Consider the following 18,967-nt stretch of genomic DNA (forward strand, 5'->3'; position numbering starts at 1 on the left):
ACTTGCCCCATGTGTGTGCCCCGCACTCCACCCCGGTCTCCCCTGAGGTTCATTTTCAAAGCTTTGGTGTGTTCAGAGTCAGATCTACCACGCACAGCTCAGGGGTAAGCCCAGGAGCCCCCCAACAGCCTCTCATAGGGTCACCTTTTTTTGAGCTCCTCCCTCTTCTGTTATGTCCCTGATACTTGCATTTCTTTGGGCCTCTCCTTTCTGGTCCCCTAGCTAGAAATTTGAGGCTTTAGTTACACGATGCGCCATACTTCCTGCAATCGCATGCACGTCTGGAGCCAAGCGGTGGGAAGACAGAAGGGGAAAAACCCAGTGAGGGTCCCCTCCCACTCGGGATCACAGTCCTCCAGTGGAGTGGAGGCTTTATGGCCCTCAGGATTACAGACAGCTGTTGCCCCGGGATTGCTTGGGACTGGAGAGCAAGAGAACAGAGAAAAGAAGAAAGCTGGAATTCCCCCCTTCTCTTTCTGAGCATCAGAAGACCCCCTTCTTGCTCGGAAGCCAGAACTAAGCGCTTCTCCCGGAGCGCTCTGTCCAGGGTGGTGCCCACTTTGGATCCCGGGCTGAGTTGTGTCCAGGCAGGGGATTGTGGAGGAGAAGCCGACACACTTGGTGCTGGCGGGTGGCATCTCTGCTGCTCGTCCCCGCCTGCCTGCTGCTCTGCGCTTCTCTGCAGCCTCAGAGAGCTGCTTCATGCCTCTGCCGAGGTCAGAACTGCAGGACGAGGGAGAGACGGGGCCTCGTGTCTGTCCGTCCTCCCAGGCCCAGAGCCGCCCTTGTCTTGAGACGCTCACTTCTCAGTCTGTCAGTCCTATGCGCCTGCCAGTGGGGACGTGGTCACATGGGGTTCCCGTGAGCAGGCCTTTGCTGACGGGAGTTTCTGTTTGGCTTTTCAGGAGACCCCAACCAAAGAGCTGGGGCCCTGTGGAGGAGAGGCGTGCGGCCCCGACCTGAGCCGCCCAGCCCCGGCCTCAGGCTCTCCCTACCTGAGCAGGTGCATCAACTCTGAAAGCTCCACCGACGAAGAAGGTATTTCACGTCATTGACTAGTTTTAAAGGAAACTGAAAAATTGAGTCATGTAAAGGTTTTTTGAGGGTAACTTCCCATTTTGCTTTAATGACGCCCCCCCGACATGGGCACAGCGCTGCCATCTGCCAGTCGGGCCAGGCTATCTTCCAACCTGCAGGGTGCACTTGCCCAGAGCCTCCCCCTCTGCCTCATCGCGCGGTGATAAAGGGTGGGGTTTTGTTTTTTATTTCTAGGTGGTGGCTTTGAGTGGGATGATGACTTCTCCCCAGATCCTTTTATGTCAAAGACAACAAGTAACCTGCTCAGCTCCAAGCCTTCTCTCCAAACATCCAAGTACTTTTCCCCACCACCACCGGCCCGGAGCACGGAGCAGAGCTGGCCGCACTCGGCGCCTTATTCCCGGTTCTCCATCTCTCCCGCCAACATTGCCAGCTTTTCTCTCACACACCTGACCGACTCGGACATCGAGCAGGGCGGTGAGAGGCGCCACGTGCTGGGGGTTGGGGGTGTGGAGTTGGGGGTGGGGCGCTGCAGCTGGGGAGATGGTGATCTTGCAGGCTTGATAATCTCATGTCTTCTTCACATTTGCTGAGTAGATTACAAACTCGTTTTTTAAAAACTCCCATCATCAGCTGGGTGCAGTGATTTCTGCCTGTAATCCCAGATACTCAGGAGGCTGAGGTGGGAGGATCAGTTGAGCCTGGGAGTGTGAGACCAGCCTGGGCAACATAGTGAGACCCCATCTCTACAAAAAATAAAAACTGACAAATTAACCGGGTGTGGTGGTGTGCACCCTCACTTCCAGCTGCTCAGGAGACTGAGGTAGGAGGAATGCTGGAGCCCGGGAGTTCAAGGCTACAGTGACCTGTAACTGCACCACTGCCCTCCAGCATGGGTGACAGAGCAAGACCCTGTCTCTAGAGTAAATAAAACTGCCAGCATCCTGAGCGTGCTCTCGGGGCCACGCCCTGCCTGTTTGTCGTGGGCACTCTCAGGCTCGTCACTGCCCACCCTGTGGAGCCAGGCTGAGGCAGAGGGGCTCTGGGTCCCAGAAATGCCCAGGCTGTGCACCATCTCCTCTTTTTCCCCTGTGGCTGCATAGTCCCCCTCCACACTCTCTCTCCTTTCCCAGAGAGAGCCCGTTCTTCAGCAGGCTCGTAAGAGCACTTGACCCCTGGCCTTGGGACCAGCCCACACGCCCGCTGGTGCTGCCCCTGGAACGTTGGTTTTGCTACTGAGTCTCGGTCCTGGTGTGGCTCCCAGGGGTGGGGTGGGGTGAATGGGCAGGGGCCGTTGGAAGTGGAGGTATCTGAACATAGGGAGCCTTCTTTCCCCGTCACTAGATTGAAAGATAAAGGTTAATAAGCTCATTTTTTGATTGGAAGTTTACAGATCAAATAATAAATATGGAATACAAAGAGGCTTTGTTTGCATCGGCGCTAGGCTTCATTTGTGCAGATTAGATAACACCTGCTACCTGCCAGGCTGTTGGGGCAGATGTGTGGATCCCAGCTGACTTCTTCTGCACCCTGACCCTTAGCGCCCAGCTGGCATTTGAGCCTAGCAGATGTGTTGGTGGGAGCGTCGGGCAGCTGCTGCTTCTGAAGGAAAGGACAGGAAGGGCGGCTTGGGAGGTGCTGGGCTCAAAGCACCCGCTTCTGTTCCCGTGGTGCAGCGCACACACCGTCCACGCCATTCTTGTCTGATCATTTTAAAAATCCAGCTTTGTCGTCTCACTTCCTCTTTCCTCAACAGGAAGTAGCGAAGACGGAGAAAAGGACTAGGTGGCTGCCAACGCGCACGCTCGGGTCCGAGGCTGCTCCCCTGGAGCGGCGCCCCTGCGCCCTCAGCCCGAGCAGGGACATCCACTCGCCATTTGCTGATATGAGCTTGGGAGGAAGAATCCAGAGGTGAAGAGGGAGACGGCTCTGAGCTGCGTTCAAGGCGGGGCCCTCGGGAGCCCAGGTGGGGAGCGAGGCTGTGTCCAGGAGCCAGCATCCCTCGGTGCCCCAGGCACCCCCGGCCGCGGCCTCCCAGGCAGTGCTCCCGCGCTGGCCGTCGGGGAGGCAGGGGCGCAGCTTCCGTGTGCATGTGTGTGTGGAGCTGTGCGCACTGCGTGTGTGCTTTCCACAGGGGCGTCTCTGCGTCCACGCCTGCACATCCCGGCCCACGTGTGGGCACCACAGAGGACACGCGAGGGGAATGGTCACCAGTGAGCCATATTTATTATTTCTAGAGAAATCACGAATTGCTTTCTGTAATTGCACTGTGGATAAATGTTCTGAGAGTCTCCATTGTTGTACAGAATCTTAAATTATTCAAGGAAAATGAGGCAGGTCAAGCTGATGCTATCCACTAGTTTGATTTTTTTTTTTTCTGTTTTATAGTTTGCGCTGCATGGTACTTGTAAAGCTTAAATATTTTGAGTGTTCTCCTGTGTCTAGGATTGTTGGGATTGTACATATGGTACTCTTTCATAAATGATACATGATTCTGAATGTTAGTGTTTTATGTTCATATAGGAAATATTTTCAAGGAGTCCAAAATACCACTGTTTTGTTGATGGAATCAAATGCATTTTTGTCTCTTCTTGATGAAGCAGCTTCCCGGCAGCAAATGAGGCTTCTCTCTGAGGAGCTGAGAGGTCTTGCAGCCTCTCCTTGTCATTCTCCCACCCCACGTCCCATGTTTTAAAGCCCTTTTGGTAAAAACCGGCAGGTTGTGGCCCCAGATCTCAGATGGACCTGGCCCATCCCTGGGGACGTGCTGGGTGGCGATCGGGAGAGCTGCACCCCGCACGGGGCCGCCGCACCGCTTCCCTCCGCGCAGCTCTTCTGCCTAGTTTTCGGAGGCCAGGCTCCTGGGAAGCTTCTGTGTTCCGTCCTTCCTTCAGGAAGCCGGGGAACTCAGGCAGACCCATCTCCGCGGAGCACGCCAGCTGTGGAGGACGGTCTGAGATGGTGATGTGTGCACACGTCAGGTGGGGGGACTTGAGCTTTAAAAAAAACTCCACAGCCGAATCTTCTCCGAGCCGCTCCATGTCACGTCCAGCTGGGCCTGGCCAGTCTCAGGTTATCTGCGTGGGATGAGATAACACCACATCCCGCAGCTTCAGTGAAGGGGGACGGACAAGGGAGGACGGCAGAGCATCAGCAGCTGACACAGAGTCTGGATCGGGGACTTGGGTGGTCCCCGGGACTCATCTCACGGACCCTCTGTTCTGCATTAAGCCCCAGGTTCTCTTCTGTCTTTGAAAGGGCCCCAGCGCTCCCAATGTAGCTTCATCACGTCGGCATGAGCTCCAGCGGTCATGGGCGACCTCAGGCCTCCCTCCCTGAGTTCTGCTCTGACATAAAAAGTCCCCGGTGGCTGGTGCAGCACAGCCGTGCTGTGCTGCGGAGGCACCCGTTCCTTCGGGGGGTCGTCGGGCCTGCAATCCCCTCACACTCACCCTTCACCCCACATATTTTCCGGTGCTGATAACGTTTCCAGACTCCAGCGCAACCTGGGGCAGTCTCCAGACCCATGCAGGGGCCGCCTGGGGTACACGGAAGGAAGTTGAGTCCTAGTGGAAAATGCAGGTGGACATTGCCAGAGTGTGCACAGCAAATGACCTTCATTGCCAGTTCCGCCCCACTCCTCTCATATTTTATACTAAGCAATAACTTTCCAAAGCAAGAAGTTAGGATGGAGAGAGTCCCCTCCTGTCTAGGCATGGGGTGGACGCGGTGCCCGCCTGGGCTGTGCGGGGAGCACCGCTGGCTCTCGGGATGCGTGATTTTTTTTTTGTGTGTGTGTGTGTGTGTGTAATTAACAGGGCATTAGAAGATGATTTTGCCAAAATTGTCATGACTGAATTCTTGCTGTGGGGACTTCCTGAGTTTTCTGTTTTTACGTCTAAGATTAGTCTTGGCTGAGGAGAAATGAGACGTGATTGTACTACTACTTTCAACTGCGGGTTTAAGCAGTTCAGATTTAATGACCAAAGTCATGCAGCTCCATGGAATCTGTCGTCTTCTTATACAGTGTCGCCTCGAGTGACCTTCTGGGGTGTCAGTTTTCCACTAGGATTAAGATTTTGGCTGGGCACGGTGGCTCACACCTGCAATCCCAGCACATTGGGAGGCTGAGGCGGGCGGATCACTTTGAGCCCAGTAGTTCAAGACCAGCCTGGGCAACATGGCAAAACCACGTCTCCACTAAAAATACAAAAAAAAGAAAAGAAAAAAAATATACTAGCCAGGCACATAGTGGTGTGTGCCTGTAGTCCCAGCTACTTGGGAGGCTGAGGTGGGAGGATGGCTAGAGCCCAGGAGATGGACATTGCCGTGAGCTGAGACCATGCCATTTTACTCTAGCCTGGGTAACAGAGCCAGACCCTGTCTCCAAAAAAAAAAAAAAGATTTTCATAATTCCCATTTTTATTTATTTTGAGTCACTCATAATTAATTGCCAAAAAAGCATTTTATACATTGAGTTGGGGGGGGGGGTGGATCTTAGTGTGGTGTTGCATGGAGGGGCGAAATTTTATATTTATAATCAACACGTGGGTTAACATGTTTTTTTGAAATCCAAGCAATACACAGGAAATTTAAGTAGAATAAAAATTGCAGCCCATGTTTGAAATGTCAGCATGTGCTGTGTTCAGGTCAGATTTTTGTTGTTTGTTTTGTTATTTTTTAACTAATAAGTTGGTTATCAGTGGTGGGTTTTCAAAACGTACTTGTTCTAATAAGTTGTGCAATGAAATCAGTGGCGTTCTCTGGATGATGTGGGGGAAGGTTAGCATATTTTCTGGCCTTCTATGGGTAGGAACCCAGAATCAATCTGAATTAGACCTATTTTGGTGGAGTTTGTACATTTTAAATCCTATAACAAAAATAATCTAGCTTTCATTTCCTTCCTAGCTAGATGTGAATTTGTCTTTTCAAATGACCCTGTCAATAAGCCAGAAAGGGCAACACAGAAAAAGTGCTCCCCAAATCCCTTCTGAGACTTGGCCCGTGTGTCTGGACGAGAAGCCATTCCTCTTAAGGGTGCAGAAAGCTCGACCAAGCCGAATTGCAAACAGCATTCGCGCTATTTTTAAATGTACAGGTTCAATCGTTTCTATAGAAATGGGTTTATCTAAGAAAAGTCTTGGTACGTCTTGCTGCTGTAAAAGGCCTTTCAGAACCCCTCCTTTTATTCCTGTTCCCCGTAGGGTGTTTGTAGAGTTAAGGACCTACTGCATGTCTGTTCCCAGGGCCCCGGTGGAAGGAAGGCAGCGCCTGCTCTTCCCCGACTCAGCCTGTCATCTGAAAATTCAGAAGTGAACCAAGGGTTAGACGCCAAAGGTTGGGCTTCTGTTAGAGTGGCTTCAACATGTGAGCCTTATGAGAAGTAGCCTTAAAAAAAGAATGGGTGTACGCAGTGACTTCCGATGGAAATCTCCAAAACAATATTCCTAAGTAGCAATGGGGTTGGCTCAAGTCTCTATTAACAAAGAACATTCTCTTTCATCTATAAAAAAATTCTTAAAGATGCATTGACAGTATTGAATTACCAGCAGCCTGTGAAGATCAGTGGGAGGGGTGTGGACACGTGCTGGTGAAGCGCGCAGGCTTAGTGGGCTGAGCGGGATCTTGATCATGGGGCTGGTGTATGGATCCAGCGTGGGATTCCGTCTGCAGAGGAGGATGTAGGGGGACGTCACATCCCCCAGGCCTCCCTGCTGTCTCTTTAACACAGGCAAAAAAGGTCCCCGGCAATGTAACAGTCAATGAACTTCCAGTTTAAATTGTGTACATTTTTAAATTGTAAGATTTTTACTGTATATTGATGCATAGTGTGATTCAATAAATTGCTTGTAATTTAAAGACTATTTAATATTCAAAAATAAATATAGTTATATATTTATAAACTCTGTTGCCGCGTTTCTTCTATGTTTTGTCCATGTGCAAGGACCTGGGTGGGTGGCCTGGCCCTGCCCTCCCGTGAGCGCCTGCAGCCTGTGCCCCAGGCCCCTGCCCTGGTCCCTCTGGAGCTTGTGTGCCAGGACAGACTTAAACTCCCCACACTCCTGAGGACATAAAGCTTTGTGTCACCACTGGAAAACCAAACCTGTTTAGTGTTCGTGCCCCCTTGAAGCATGTCTATAATCCATGCCTTTGCACTCATGAATTTCGGAAGCATTTTCATTTCCAAAGACCTCGATTGGCCCAGCCTCAAATGAGCTCTAGGCCAAGAGAAGAACTAACCAACCTTGGCTCCAAGCCAGCCTTTCTGTGCCCACCCCCCGGCCCCCCACCCCACCATGGCCCCTCTGAGTCCCCACCCAGAAGTACTGAGACAGGGCAGCGAGACCCATGAGTGTGGAGCACTCGCAGTCACCACACCCCTAGCAGCCCTGAATGGTCCCTCCCTGAGCAAGATGCTGCTTTGGCTGGGCGTGGTGGCTCACGCCTGTAATCCCAGCACTTTGGGAGGCCGAGGCGGGTGGATCACTTGAGGTCAGGAGTTCAAGACCAGCCTGGCCAATGTGGAGAAACCCCGTCTCTACTAAAAATACAAAAATTAACCGGGCGTGGTGATGCATGCCTGTAATCCCAGCTACTCGGGAGGCTGAGGCAGGAGAATCGCTTGAACCCGGGAGGCGGAGGTTGCCATGAGCCGAGATCATCTCGCTCCACTGCAAGCCAGCCTGGGCAGCAAGAGCGAAACTCTGTCTCAAAAAAAAAAAAAGGCATTCCCATGGACAGCCCCCCCACCCCCAACTCGGGATCCAGGTTCCCCTAAACATTCCCGGCGGCGGGGCGGGGGAGCCCCTGGGAGATGCCGGCGTTTTCGCGGAGCAGCTCGTCCCCGAGTGCTCCTGGACTTGGGCTCTGTGCTGAGCCTGAACCGGGGCTGCCCCTCCGTCCGGCTGCTCCCAGGGACCTGTTTCCCCATCCGCGGAATGGGCCCGGGCCCCGCCAGGAGTGGAGAGGCCGGGGAAGGAGGGCCGCGGGAGGCATGGATGCGGGGGCGCTGTGTCGGGGCAGGGTCGGGGAAAGCAGGTGGGGGGAGGCTGTCTCGGGCACGGATGTGGGGTAGGCGAGTGGGGAAGGTACTGGTGGAAATTGAGGGGGAGGATGGGGACCAGCAGGTTGTGGGGAGGCTGTCGGGGGCGGGAGTAGGGGAGGTGGGGACGCAGGCTGTCTTGCGAGGGCTGTAGGGAGAGGATGGGGAGAGGCCGGCGGGGGAGGTTTTCTGTCTTGGGGGCGGGGCGGAAGCTGGGGGCGGGGCTACGCGGCCAACTGGTCCGGGAGCCCCAGGCGCCGGCCGCCCGCCCGCCCGCAGGTGCCGCCACTGCTGCCCGCGCCCGCCCGGGACACCCGGACCTGGGCCCCGCCCCCGCCCCGAGGGCTCATTTGCATGCGTCCGCGGCCCCGCCCGGGGCGGCTAAAGCGACGTGTCCTTGTCCCCCGTGGGCAGCCTCGGCGCGTGCGGCAGCGGATCCCCAGGTAACCCGGGAGCTGGGAACTCGGGTGGGGCCGCGGGGAGGGAACCCAGGGGCAGGACCTGGCGTCGGGGTTGTGGGGGTTCCGGGGAAACCCGGGTCGGGGACTTCTGGTTCTGTCCGGAGCCCCCACGGGGGCCATATCGACGTGGTGGGATTGGGGGCTGCCGCCAGGCCCTGGCCATTGCCGACCTCTGACCTCCACGGCTGCCCCATATCCGCAGCGGTTCTGGCCCCGGTGCTGTCCCTGCACGTGTCACGTCCAGCGGGGCAGGATAGCGAGAGCCTGGTGACTGGAGTCACTGCCCGCCCACGGGGCGAAGGAGTCAGTGCTGCCTCCGGCAGAGGCGCCCCTAAGCTAGGGTGGGGGACGCATTTCAGGGTGGTCTAGGCAAAGTGTCAAAGGTCACCAAGCTCAGGAGGCACTGGGGGGCAGTGAGGGGCATGAGGCCAGAGGAAGATCTAGGGGTCAGGGTGAGTCACCCAGGGGGAAGGTGGACGCAGGGACAGGGACAGGCTGCAGAGGTCTATATGAGGTAAAGCAGGGGCGTGGGGTGGGGTCAGCCCAGGGCTAAGCGTGTGAACAGAAGGACCGCCAGTCGCGGAGCGCCACCCCCTGCCCCTGGTACCATTGTTGTCAGCAAGTAGGAAGCTGCCGGGGACGGCCCCCCAGCGGGTCCCCTGGCCATGTGGGGGCGACCACAGAGTGTCCTGTGTTCCGGATTTCAGCTCCAAGGGCCTCACCTCCCTGCCGCCACCTCCTGGGACAGCCAGTCCAGGGCCATGAAGACCAAGAACCGGCCCCCACGGCGCCGGGCCCCGGTGCAGCACACAGAGGCCACCCCTGGGGAGGGGACGCCAGAGGGGTCCCTGCCGAACCCGGGGCCAGAGCCATCCAAGGGTCTGCGGAGCCGGCCGGCCCGGGCCGCAGCAGGGGCGAGGGGCGAGGGCGGGCGCAGGCGGCCAGGCGCCTCGGGACCCGGTGGCCGTCGTGACAGCAGCATCCAGCGGCGGCTGGAGAGCAACGAGAGGGAGCGGCAGCGGATGCATAAGCTCAATAACGCCTTCCAGGCCCTCCGTGAAGTCATCCCGCACGTGCGCACCGATAAGAAGCTCTCCAAGATCGAGACACTCACACTGGCCAAGAACTACATCAAATCACTGACGGCCACCATCCTGACCATGTCCAGCAGTCGCCTCCCGGGCCTGGAGGGGCCGGGCCCCAAGCTCTACCAGCACTACCAGCAGCAGCAGCAGCAGCAGCAGCAGCAGCAGCAGCAGCAGGCGGCCGGGGGCACGTTGGGGGCCACCGAGGCCCAGCCCCAGGGCCACTTGCAGAGGTACTCCACGCAGATCCACAGCTTCCGAGAGGGCACCTAACGCCCAGCCCTGGGTGGGGGTGGCAGTGGCCGCGGCTGCCCGGCCTGCTCCTCTCAGCCCCAGTCCCTCCAAGCCCCGAGCCCCAAATGGGCGGGGACACCCCACAAGGACACGGCCTCAGCCTTTCCATTTTCCCCCCGAACATTCAGCCATTTCCCTGGAGCAATTTTTCCTGCTCCGCTGGGGACCAGCCAGTGGCCTAGTTGAGGCTGTGGCCCTGGAGAGCGGCGTGAGGCCCAAACCTCTGGGTAGGGCCCAGGCAGATGCGGATTTTTTCACTGAGCCAGGCAGTCTCCTTGAAAAAGAGACTCCTTGAAAAGGAGGAAAAGTTGAAAACCCTCCTTAGGCTTGGCACCAACGATTCTTCACCCTGACTTCCTCCAAGGCAAGGGGAGATCCCAGGAAAAGGGTTACCTGCAGGTTTTCCGAGGCCAAGGCCCCAGCATGGGACCCCCCCACCTCCAACCTTCATTGTAGGGCTACATGGGGCCTGGGCTCAGCATCTGCATTTGGGGTAAACTGAGGCCTGGGACAAGCCCGGCAGAGCCCAAGGCTGCTCAGGGAATGGGGCCAATCTGAGATGGTTGGAGCTGCCAGAAAATCTAATCAGATGACCTCAAATCCATCCTCAAAGGTTGAATAGTGGGGAGGGGCTGGAGTCTCTTCCTCCCTCCTCCCGAGTGGGGGCTCCTGGATGTGGTGACCCCAGGCTGTGCCTGGTTGTGGAGGGTCTGGGGCAGGGTGTGAGGGGCGCTGTGAAGCTGGAGCAGGAGGCAGGGCTGGGTGTTCCTGGTGCAGCCCTTCTGGGCACGGGAGAGAAGCCCCAAGGCCCTTTCTTGCTCCCCAAGAGCGGCTCTGAGGCCTCCTGCTCAGCCCTGGCCCGTGCAGGGACCAAGTGTGCCCCACCCCAGCCCCTGCCACTGCTGTTACTTATTCTCACTGCTGTGGGGTTATCATATAATTGGCACCATGCTGTGTCCGTAGGACATTACGATGTGCTTGGGTCCTGGTCTGAGTTGGCAGCCCGTTGGGTCTCTCGGCCTGGTGGAGCCTGGGGGTGGCAGGTACATCCCTTCCCCCACCCAGGTACTTCATCCTCATGGCTGGGCCTGGCGGCTTGGCACGTCTCTGCTGCCCCAAGCCCAGCTTCCTTCTGCTGGGCATTCCTGCCCCACTGGCTCTCCCCTCCCTCATGCCTCTGCCCAGAGATGTCCTGAAGGCCCTCAGGGCCAAGCTGGGCCAGCGATGTGGCTGCCACAGCTGAGACCAAGGGCTCTGGTTGGCCCATCCCCACCAGGTGGCCTTGCTCTCCCCAAGATGGGGGTCGTGGCGCCAAAGGCTGCATGCACCAGCAGGCTTGGGGTCACGCCTAGCCACATAAGGACACACGTGATACCCTGAGTATCTGGCATTGACAGCTTCAGGTCTGATTTTCCTGGTCAGGGCCCCTTAAGGTGGCCCGGGCACATAGGTCTCATTTCAATGAGACTTTATCAGAGGCCTGGTCTGGTCCTGGCCCTACCGCCCCAGCTGTCCTTCAGCACAGCTCGGGGTGGGGACTCCAGGATGCTGGGTCTGCCCCTTGGGAGGGGGCAGTCTGGAAGGTCAGGGTGATCCACCACTGCAGGCTGAGATTGGATGCAGGTGGGAGCTTGGGACAGCGAGAGCTCAGGGCTCCCCTGCTGTGGGACACCTGCCCAGTGGGGACTCAAGATGACAAAGACCTCACCAGCGGGGGTACTCAGGTGCTACAAACCTGGCAGCTCTTGTTTCCGGCTGAGCCATGGCCAGAGCAGGGCTCAGTCCGCCCCTGAACTCACTGAATGGACCGACGAGCTGAGCCCGAAAGCCCAGAAGAGCCTCGGTCCAGGAGAGGAAGACTGGACCTGGTGTCCAGCACAGCCCAGGGCTTCCCGGGGGGCAGCAGGAGGGCCTGGGGGTCACCGCCTTCAGGACAATGGCCTCAGTGGCTCTTTCTGCCCTGAACTGGCACCCGCACCTCCTCTGCTTCCTAGAGGGTGACCTGGGCCGAGCAGCCAGTCCTTCTTCCCCTGAGGCCAGAGGGGACGCCCTGTGACCACATCACACAGGATACTCAGTAGCCATAGTCTCGCTTCGGGGTGTCCAGTGTTTCGAGGAGGAGAGGGGACAGGGGCCAAGCCCACTCCCTTGGCCCTCCTCTTGGACCCCAAGGCCAGGCTGGATCTTCTTATCCTGTGGGGAGACCCTGCCTCGGCCATCGGGCTGAGTTCCCTCAAGTCCCCGCATAAGCGGGTCAGAGACCCACGTGCCATCCCTGGGCTACCCCACGCGCCGTCTCCCAGGGCTGTGGACGCACCCACCCTTCAGCAGACAGGCGCCCTGAGAGCTCCGGAGGTACGATCCCCATCCCCACCCGCGGAGAAGCCAGAACCGCGATTGTCGCGTCTGGGAAAACCCAGCCGGAGCCGAACGGCCCGTGTCCCCGCTGTAATCGTGCTGAAAATGATTCTCAAATGACCCAAACTGGCTCTTATTTTTTCTAATGGCCCTTTCAAAGTATTCATGAAATTGACGCTGTGTCATAAAACAAAAATAAAAGTTTTCACGGCAATGTCTGCTTCAGGCACGCGGGGAACCACACCTTTTAATCAATCAGTGTTATCGATAAAAACACCAGGGCATGGACACTCCAGGGGAAATATTTATTGAGTAAAGCATCTGAGGAAGTGATGCTGGGCAGGTAAACAGTTGGTGCTCAGCAGCGAGAGGACACGTCGCTCTGCCGTTCTGCAGAGTGACGCTCTCCTGGTACCTCGCTGAGAGCCGCGTGCAGACACAGCAGGCCACAGCAGAATGCACAGGTCAGTGTTGTAGGGGAACAAACCGTAATGCCCAGAGAAAACCTGATAGAGAAATGTAAACAGACAGGACAGGGTGGTTCCAGGTGGCCGCCACCGTCAGGACCTTCCCGTGATTGATCTGAGAGCTTCCCAGCCGGCGGCACTGCGACCCACTTCCGGAAACACCGGAACAGCAGGTCTCTCAGATGCCGGCGGGCGGGGCCCCAGGGAGACCTTTCTCAGCATCAGCTTTTGGGTGACAAACCCCATATTGTACAAGTACAACAGACTCCTGCTGACAGTGAGACCAGGACCCTAGGAAGGTCGGGTGGTGGCAAAGTCATCCCCTCTCCAACCGAGCAGAGCCTGGGGTTGGGCTCTGATGACCTCCCGGGCAAAGTGTCCAGGTGGAGGAGGCAAACCCCCACATGGAGCACAAAGGGATAAAAAGCAGCTGAGACTGCTGGATGGGTCGGGGCCACGTGGCCGACGCTTTCCGCCTTGCCTGGCCGGGCCGAGCTCTGGCCACGGGATGGAGGGTGACTGTGCGCCCTGCTCCATGTGCAGGACGGGCTGAGGGTCTGTGTGCACACCCCATGGCCACCGCTGACGGACACAGTCCTGCTCCCCGCAGAAGCCGACAGTCTGCACCCCCTACAACATGATCTGATCCAAGAAGCCCCTGTCCACCAGCACGTCTGGGGAAGGGACCGAAAGGGGGTTGGTGACGGTGACTGCACATACGGACACTGCCTCCAGCCACGGGGCAGCCTCTCGTCCTCTCCCAGCCTCCTGTCTGGTACCCCGGGCCCCTCAGGGAAAAGAACGTCCTATCCAGTCCCTTCCACTCCAGTGTTATTTCCAATCTGTTGTCTCCTTCCTTCATTTTTTTTTTTGAGAGGGAGTCTCAACTCTGTCACCAAGGCTGGAGGGCATTGGCACGATCTCAGCTCCCTGCAGCCTCCGCCTCCTGGGTTCAAACGATTCTCCTGCCTCAGCCTCCCAAGTAGCTGGGATTACAGGCGCCTGCCACCACGCACCGCTAATTTTGTTATTTTTTTTTTTTAGTAGAGATGGAGTTTCACCATGTTGGCCAGTCTGGTCTCAAAACTCTTGACCTCAGGTGATCTGCCCACCTCAGCCTCCTATAGTGCTGGGATTACAGGCGTGAGCCACAGCGCCCGGCCTCCTTCCTTCACTTTTGAAATGAAAGCCTCTTTGCAAGTCCTGCTCTGAGAAATGGTCACTGCATGTGGTAAAGAGGCCCTGAGCCCCACGGCCGTCTCTCTTGGTCAGGGGTAGTGGGGCCCGGGTGCTGTCTGAGATGCCGGCTCAGGAGGGCTCCATCATGGGCTCTGCTGCCCCAGGGCCGGTGTTCCTGGAGGGCTCCAGGTTCTGGGTTCTAGTCCTGGAAAGGCAGGAGGGAGAGGGGAAGGGAAGGGTGGGAGGGGCCTCTGGGAGGTACAGCTCCCACCCCATGCCCCACACCCCCAGGGCTCCTCGCAGACGGGGACATGTGCAGGAGTGTCCGTGGAGCTTCACATTTCGGGGCCGTCTCAACCAGTGCCTGTGAAGTGGCCGCAGCCTTGGGGCCAGGTTCCCTCCAGAGTCCACCAGGGCGACATCGCTCTCACGGTACACACTTCAGCACAAGAATGGCTCAGCCTAGATCCCCCAAACCGGGCACCGTCCTTGCGTCTAGGTGCGTGGGGGCGCCTCAGCAGCAGACGGGGCCACGGACCTCTGGCAGGGTACTTGGCTCCTGCTCCTGGGACGAGCTCCGGGGGGCCCTGGTGGCATTGGCCCGGACAGAGATATGGTCCCAGCCTCCCTGGAAGGAGAGAGCTGCGTCACCAGGGGACTCGGGGACTCCAGGATCCTGGAGGGGCTCTGCCTGGGGGCCTCCCTCCAACCCAGACCCCAGGTCCCAGGGGACGGTCCCACAGGACACAAGGTGACCACACAGCCCCAGACCATGGCTCCCACTCACCCCGATGCCGTAGTCCCAGCCATGGCCCTTGGGCTCGTGGGGCTGCACGCCCGTGCGATGACACACCGTCCCCCGGCTCAGGCTGTGGCTGCCCTGCACTTTGTTGGCGATCACCCAGACCTGGAGCACACACCCCATGCAGCTCTCAGCCCCAGCTGCCGTGGGATGGCTGGGCACGGGATGGGGGAGACCAGAGAGGGAACCAGAGCACCCCAAGCGCCCGATAACCCCTGAGCACCCCCACCTGGTCCAGAGGCCCCACGGACACTCGGCACACGTTGTTGGACACGTGCTCCCAGCTGGAGCCCTGCGGGTAGCTGGGCGTGATCCCCTGGCGATACCACAGGTTTCCTGGGGAAAGAAGCAGTGAAGATAAAGGGGAAGACCTTCCCGGCCCCTCCTGCCCGTGCGGCCCAGCAGCCGGTGGCCAGGCCCCGCTCTAACCACTTCGGGGTTTGGGAAGCTGCCGGGGAGGCAGGAGGGTCCTGGCCCCTGAGTCAGGGCCACAGCCTCGTCCACTGCTCCACACTCAGGAGCCTGGGCTGCAGCCAGCTCTGCCTTCTGCACACTCAGGGCGTCCCCCAAGCCTCATAATCGCCCTATTGTGCTGGGCACGGCCGGCGTCCTGATCCTCTTTCTGCTGAGGCAGAAACTGTGGGAAGTCCTAGCCAGAGCAATCAGGCAAGAGAAAGAAAGAAAGGGCATCCAAATCGAAAAAGAGGAAGTCACGGTGTTTCTGTTTGCCCATGATAGGATCAAATACCTAGAAAACCCTAAAGACTCTTCCAAAAGACTCCTAAGTTTGACACATGAGTTCGGCAAAGTCTCAGGTTACAAAATCAATGCACACAAATGAGTAGCACTGCTACATGCCAGCAGCAACCAGGCTGGGAATCAAATGAACCCCTTTTACAACAGCTGCAAAAAATAACACAAAATACCTGGGAATGTATATAACCAAGGAGGTGAAAGATCTCCACCAGGAGAACTACAAAACACTGCTGAGAGAAATCAGAGATGATAGAAACAAATGGAAATGCATCCCATGCTCATGGATTGATGAGTATGGGATGAATCAGTGGAAGAATCAATATCATGAAAATGACCATACTGCCCAAAGCAATCTACAGAGTCAATGCAATTTCTATTAAAATACTGTCATCAATTTTTTACAGAATTAGGAAAAAAAAATCCTAAAATTCATATGGAACCCACAAAGAGCCTGAATGCCCAAAACAATTCTAACCAAAGAGAACAAATCTGGAGGCATCACAATACTGGACTTCAAATTATACTACAAGCCTACAGTAACAAAAACAGCATGGCGCTGCTATAAAAATAAGACACACAGCCCACCCCCGGCCAATGTATTATAAACCAGTTGATACCTAAGTAGTTTTTGGGGGATGATATATTACTTACACATTTTCTATGTAGTAAATATGTATGTGTATGTGCGTGGGTGTGTATCTGATTACTTTGTTGCAGTGATTCCTATGGTTTGGAACTGTTTGGGCCAAGTTTATGCAAAAATCTACATTTTTGAGTAAACTCCCCATGATTAGAGTAAGTTTCCCCAGTATTTGAGAATTCTTCACTTCCCAAAGCTGTATAAACATCAGATAATCAATATTTGTAAGGATCGATAAGGTAATTTATAATGAAATTGCTTTCTCAGTTATTAACGTTAACTGGATCATCTTCATGTAGCCTTATAATTCATTTGTGCTATTCCATTTTCCTCTGGTCCTTTTATTTTCACTTCCCTTATAATGTTAGTCTCTTTGTTCTGATTTCTGTAGAGCTCATTTATGATTAAAGAGGATAACATTTTATCTAGAATTGCAAATATGTTTTTTCTCATTCATTTTACTGTGGTGTTTTATTTTTTGGTTATACAGAAGTTGTATATTGAAATATAATCTTGTTCTGTTTTATGAAATAAAGAATAGACACATAGACCAATGGGACAGAAGAGAGAACCAAGAAATAAAGCCAGATACCTACAGCCCACTGATCTTTGAGAAAGCGTACAAAAGCAGAAACTGGGGAAAGGACGGTTTATCCAATCAGTGGTGCTGGGAAAACTGGATAGTCAAGTGTAGAAATAATGATACTGGATCCGTCTCTCTCACCATATTAAAAAATCAACTCAAGATGAACCAAGGACTTACATCTAGACCTAAAACCATAAAAATTCGACAAGAAAACCTAGGAAAAGCTATTCAAGGGCTTTGCCTCGGCAAAGAATTTCTGACTAAGATCCCAAAAGCAAATGCAACAAAAACAAACACACATAAAGGAGTCCTAATTAAACTAAAAAGCTTCTATGGAGCAAAAGGAGTAATCATCAGAGTAAAGAGACAACCCACAGGGTGGGAGAAAATATTTGCAAACTATGCAACTGACAAAGGACTAATAACCAGAATCTAGAAGGATTCAAACAAATCAGCACACACACACACAAAACCAATAATCTCATCCAAAAGTGGTCAAATGACATGAATAGACATTTCTCAAAAGAAGACATGAGGCCGGGCGCAGCGGCTCACGTCTTTAATCCCAGCACTTTGGGAGGCTGAGGCGGGCGGATCACCTGAGGTTGAGAGTTCGAGACCAGCCTGACCAACACAGAGAAACCCCATCTCTACTAAAACACACAATTAGCCGGGTGTGGTGACACATGGCTGTAATCCCAGCTACTTGGGAGGCTGAGGCAGGAGAATCGCTTGAACCCAGGAGGCAGAGGTTGCAGTGAGCCGAGATTGCATCCACTGCTTTCCAGCCTGGCAACAAGAGCAGAACTCCATCTCAAAGAAAAAAAAAAAAAGAAGATATGCAAATGACCAACAAACATATGAAAAAATGCTCAACACCACTAATCATCCGAGAAATGCAAATCCAAACCACACTGAGATATTAATACCATTCGATTTCTGCAAGACTGGCCATTATTATAAAGTCAAAAAACAACAGAGCCAGGCATGGTGGCTCACGCCTGTAATCCCAGCACTTAGCGAGGCAGAGGCGGGTGGATCACCTGAGGTCAGGAGTTAGAGACCAGCCTGCCCAACATGGCGAAACCCCGTCTCTACTAGAAATACAAAACAATTAGCTGGGCATGGTGGCGGGCAGCTGTAATCCCAGCTACTCGGGAGTCTGAGGCAGAAGAATCGCTTGAACCTGGGAGGTGGAGGTTGCAGTGAGCCGAGATCACGCCACTGCACTCTAGCTTGGGCAACAAGAGTGAAACTCCATCTTAAAAAAAAAAGATTTTTTTAATGGTACATTTTATTTTTTTACTTTACTTTTATTTTATTTTTTGAGACAGAGTCTTGCTCTGTCACCCAGGCTGGAGTGCAGTGGCATGTCTTGGCTCACTGCAATCTCCTCCTCCCAGGTTCAAGTGATTCTCCTGCCTCAGCCTCCTGAGTAGCTGGGATTACAGGCACTTTGGGAGGCTGGCACTTACGCGCCACCACACTTGGCTAATTTTTGTGGTTTTAGTAGAGATGGGTTTCACTAAGTTGGCCAGGGTGGTCTCAAACTCCTGACCTCAAGTGATCTGCCCACCTCGGTCTCCCAAAGTGCTGGGATTACAGGCATGAGTCACTGTGCCCGGCTAATGGTACATTTTAAAATAACTGAAAGAAGGCCAGGTGTGGTAGCTCACGCCTGTAATCCCAGCACTTTGGGAGACCGAGGTGGGTGGGTCACCTGAGGTCAGGAGTTCAAGTCCAGCCTGGCCAACATGGTGAAACCCCACCTCTACTAAAAATATAAAAGTTAGCCGGGTGTGGTGGCCTGTGTCTGTAACCCTAGCTACTTGGGAGGCTGAGGCAGGAGAATCACTTGAACCCAGTAGGTGGAGGTTGCAGTGAGCGGAGATCGCACCACTGCACTCCAGCCTGAGAGACAAGAGCGAAACTCCGTCTCAAAAAATAATAATAATAATAACTAAAAGAGTATAATTGGATTGTTTGTAACATAAAGGCTTGAGGGGATGGATATTCCCTTTCCCTTGCTGTGATTATTATGTATGACATGCCATATTATGTATCAAAACATCTCAATTACCCCATAATATACACACCCACTCTGTACTCACAAAAATTAAAGTTTTTTTTTTTTTTTTTTTTTTTGAGACAGAGTCTCACTGTGTCATGCAGACCACGTTGGCCAGGCTGGTCTCGAACTCCTGACCTCAGGTGATCCGCTGGCCTCAGCCTCCCAAAGTGCTGAGATTACAGGTGTGC

General features: G+C 54.8%; 3 protein-coding genes across 3 annotated transcripts in view; 2 read left to right on the plus strand and 1 right to left on the minus strand.

Annotated features, from left to right (window-relative positions):
* LMTK2 (lemur tyrosine kinase 2) overlaps positions 1-6,944 on the plus strand; it is a 110,462-nt gene extending 103,518 nt beyond the window's left edge. Inside the window, exons 12-14 of the mRNA XM_023192006.2 lie at positions 906-1,038; positions 1,273-1,515; positions 2,795-6,944. Coding sequence (XP_023047774.1) covers positions 906-1,038; positions 1,273-1,515; positions 2,795-2,823 — 405 coding nt within the window. The 3' untranslated portion in view covers positions 2,824-6,944. The remainder of the gene's footprint in view (positions 1-905; positions 1,039-1,272; positions 1,516-2,794) is intronic.
* Positions 6,945-8,308: 1,364 nt separating this feature from the next.
* BHLHA15 (basic helix-loop-helix family member a15) lies at positions 8,309-12,507 on the plus strand. The gene is made up of 2 exons (XM_023192079.2): positions 8,309-8,523; positions 9,249-12,507. The coding sequence occupies exon 2, from the start codon at positions 9,303-9,305 to the stop codon at positions 9,897-9,899; it is 597 nt and encodes a 198-aa protein (XP_023047847.1). The 5' UTR covers positions 8,309-8,523; positions 9,249-9,302; the 3' UTR covers positions 9,900-12,507.
* LOC111526381 lies at positions 12,495-15,303 on the minus strand. Its single transcript, XM_026447613.1, has 4 exons — positions 15,281-15,303; positions 14,956-15,203; positions 14,712-14,831; positions 12,495-14,552 (listed from the first exon to the last, which is right to left on the minus strand). Exons 1-4 carry the CDS (start codon positions 15,301-15,303, stop codon positions 14,278-14,280), a joined length of 666 nt encoding a protein of 221 aa, XP_026303398.1. The 3' UTR covers positions 12,495-14,277.
* Between the last annotated feature and the right edge of the window lie 3,664 nt (positions 15,304-18,967).

Source organism: Piliocolobus tephrosceles, chromosome 8 (genome assembly GCF_002776525.5).
Source record: "Piliocolobus tephrosceles isolate RC106 chromosome 8, ASM277652v3, whole genome shotgun sequence".
NCBI lineage: Eukaryota > Metazoa > Chordata > Mammalia > Primates > Cercopithecidae > Piliocolobus > Piliocolobus tephrosceles.

Excerpts from the sequence above, each read along its gene's own strand:
- BHLHA15 (XM_023192079.2), top strand. The coding sequence starts at position 9,303 with ATGAAGACCAAGAACCGGCCCCCACGGCGCCGGGCCCCGGTGCAGCAC.
- LOC111526381 (XM_026447613.1), bottom strand. The coding sequence starts at position 15,303 with ATGAGGCTTGGGGGACGCCCTGA. Across the intron at positions 15,204-15,280 it reads AGGCTTGGGGGACGCCCTGA|GGGCCAGGACCCTCCTGCCT; the intron begins GTGTGCAGAAGG and ends GCCCTGACTCAG. Across the intron at positions 14,832-14,955 it reads CCGTGGGGCCTCTGGACCAG|GTCTGGGTGATCGCCAACAA; the intron begins GTGGGGGTGCTC and ends TGTGTGCTCCAG.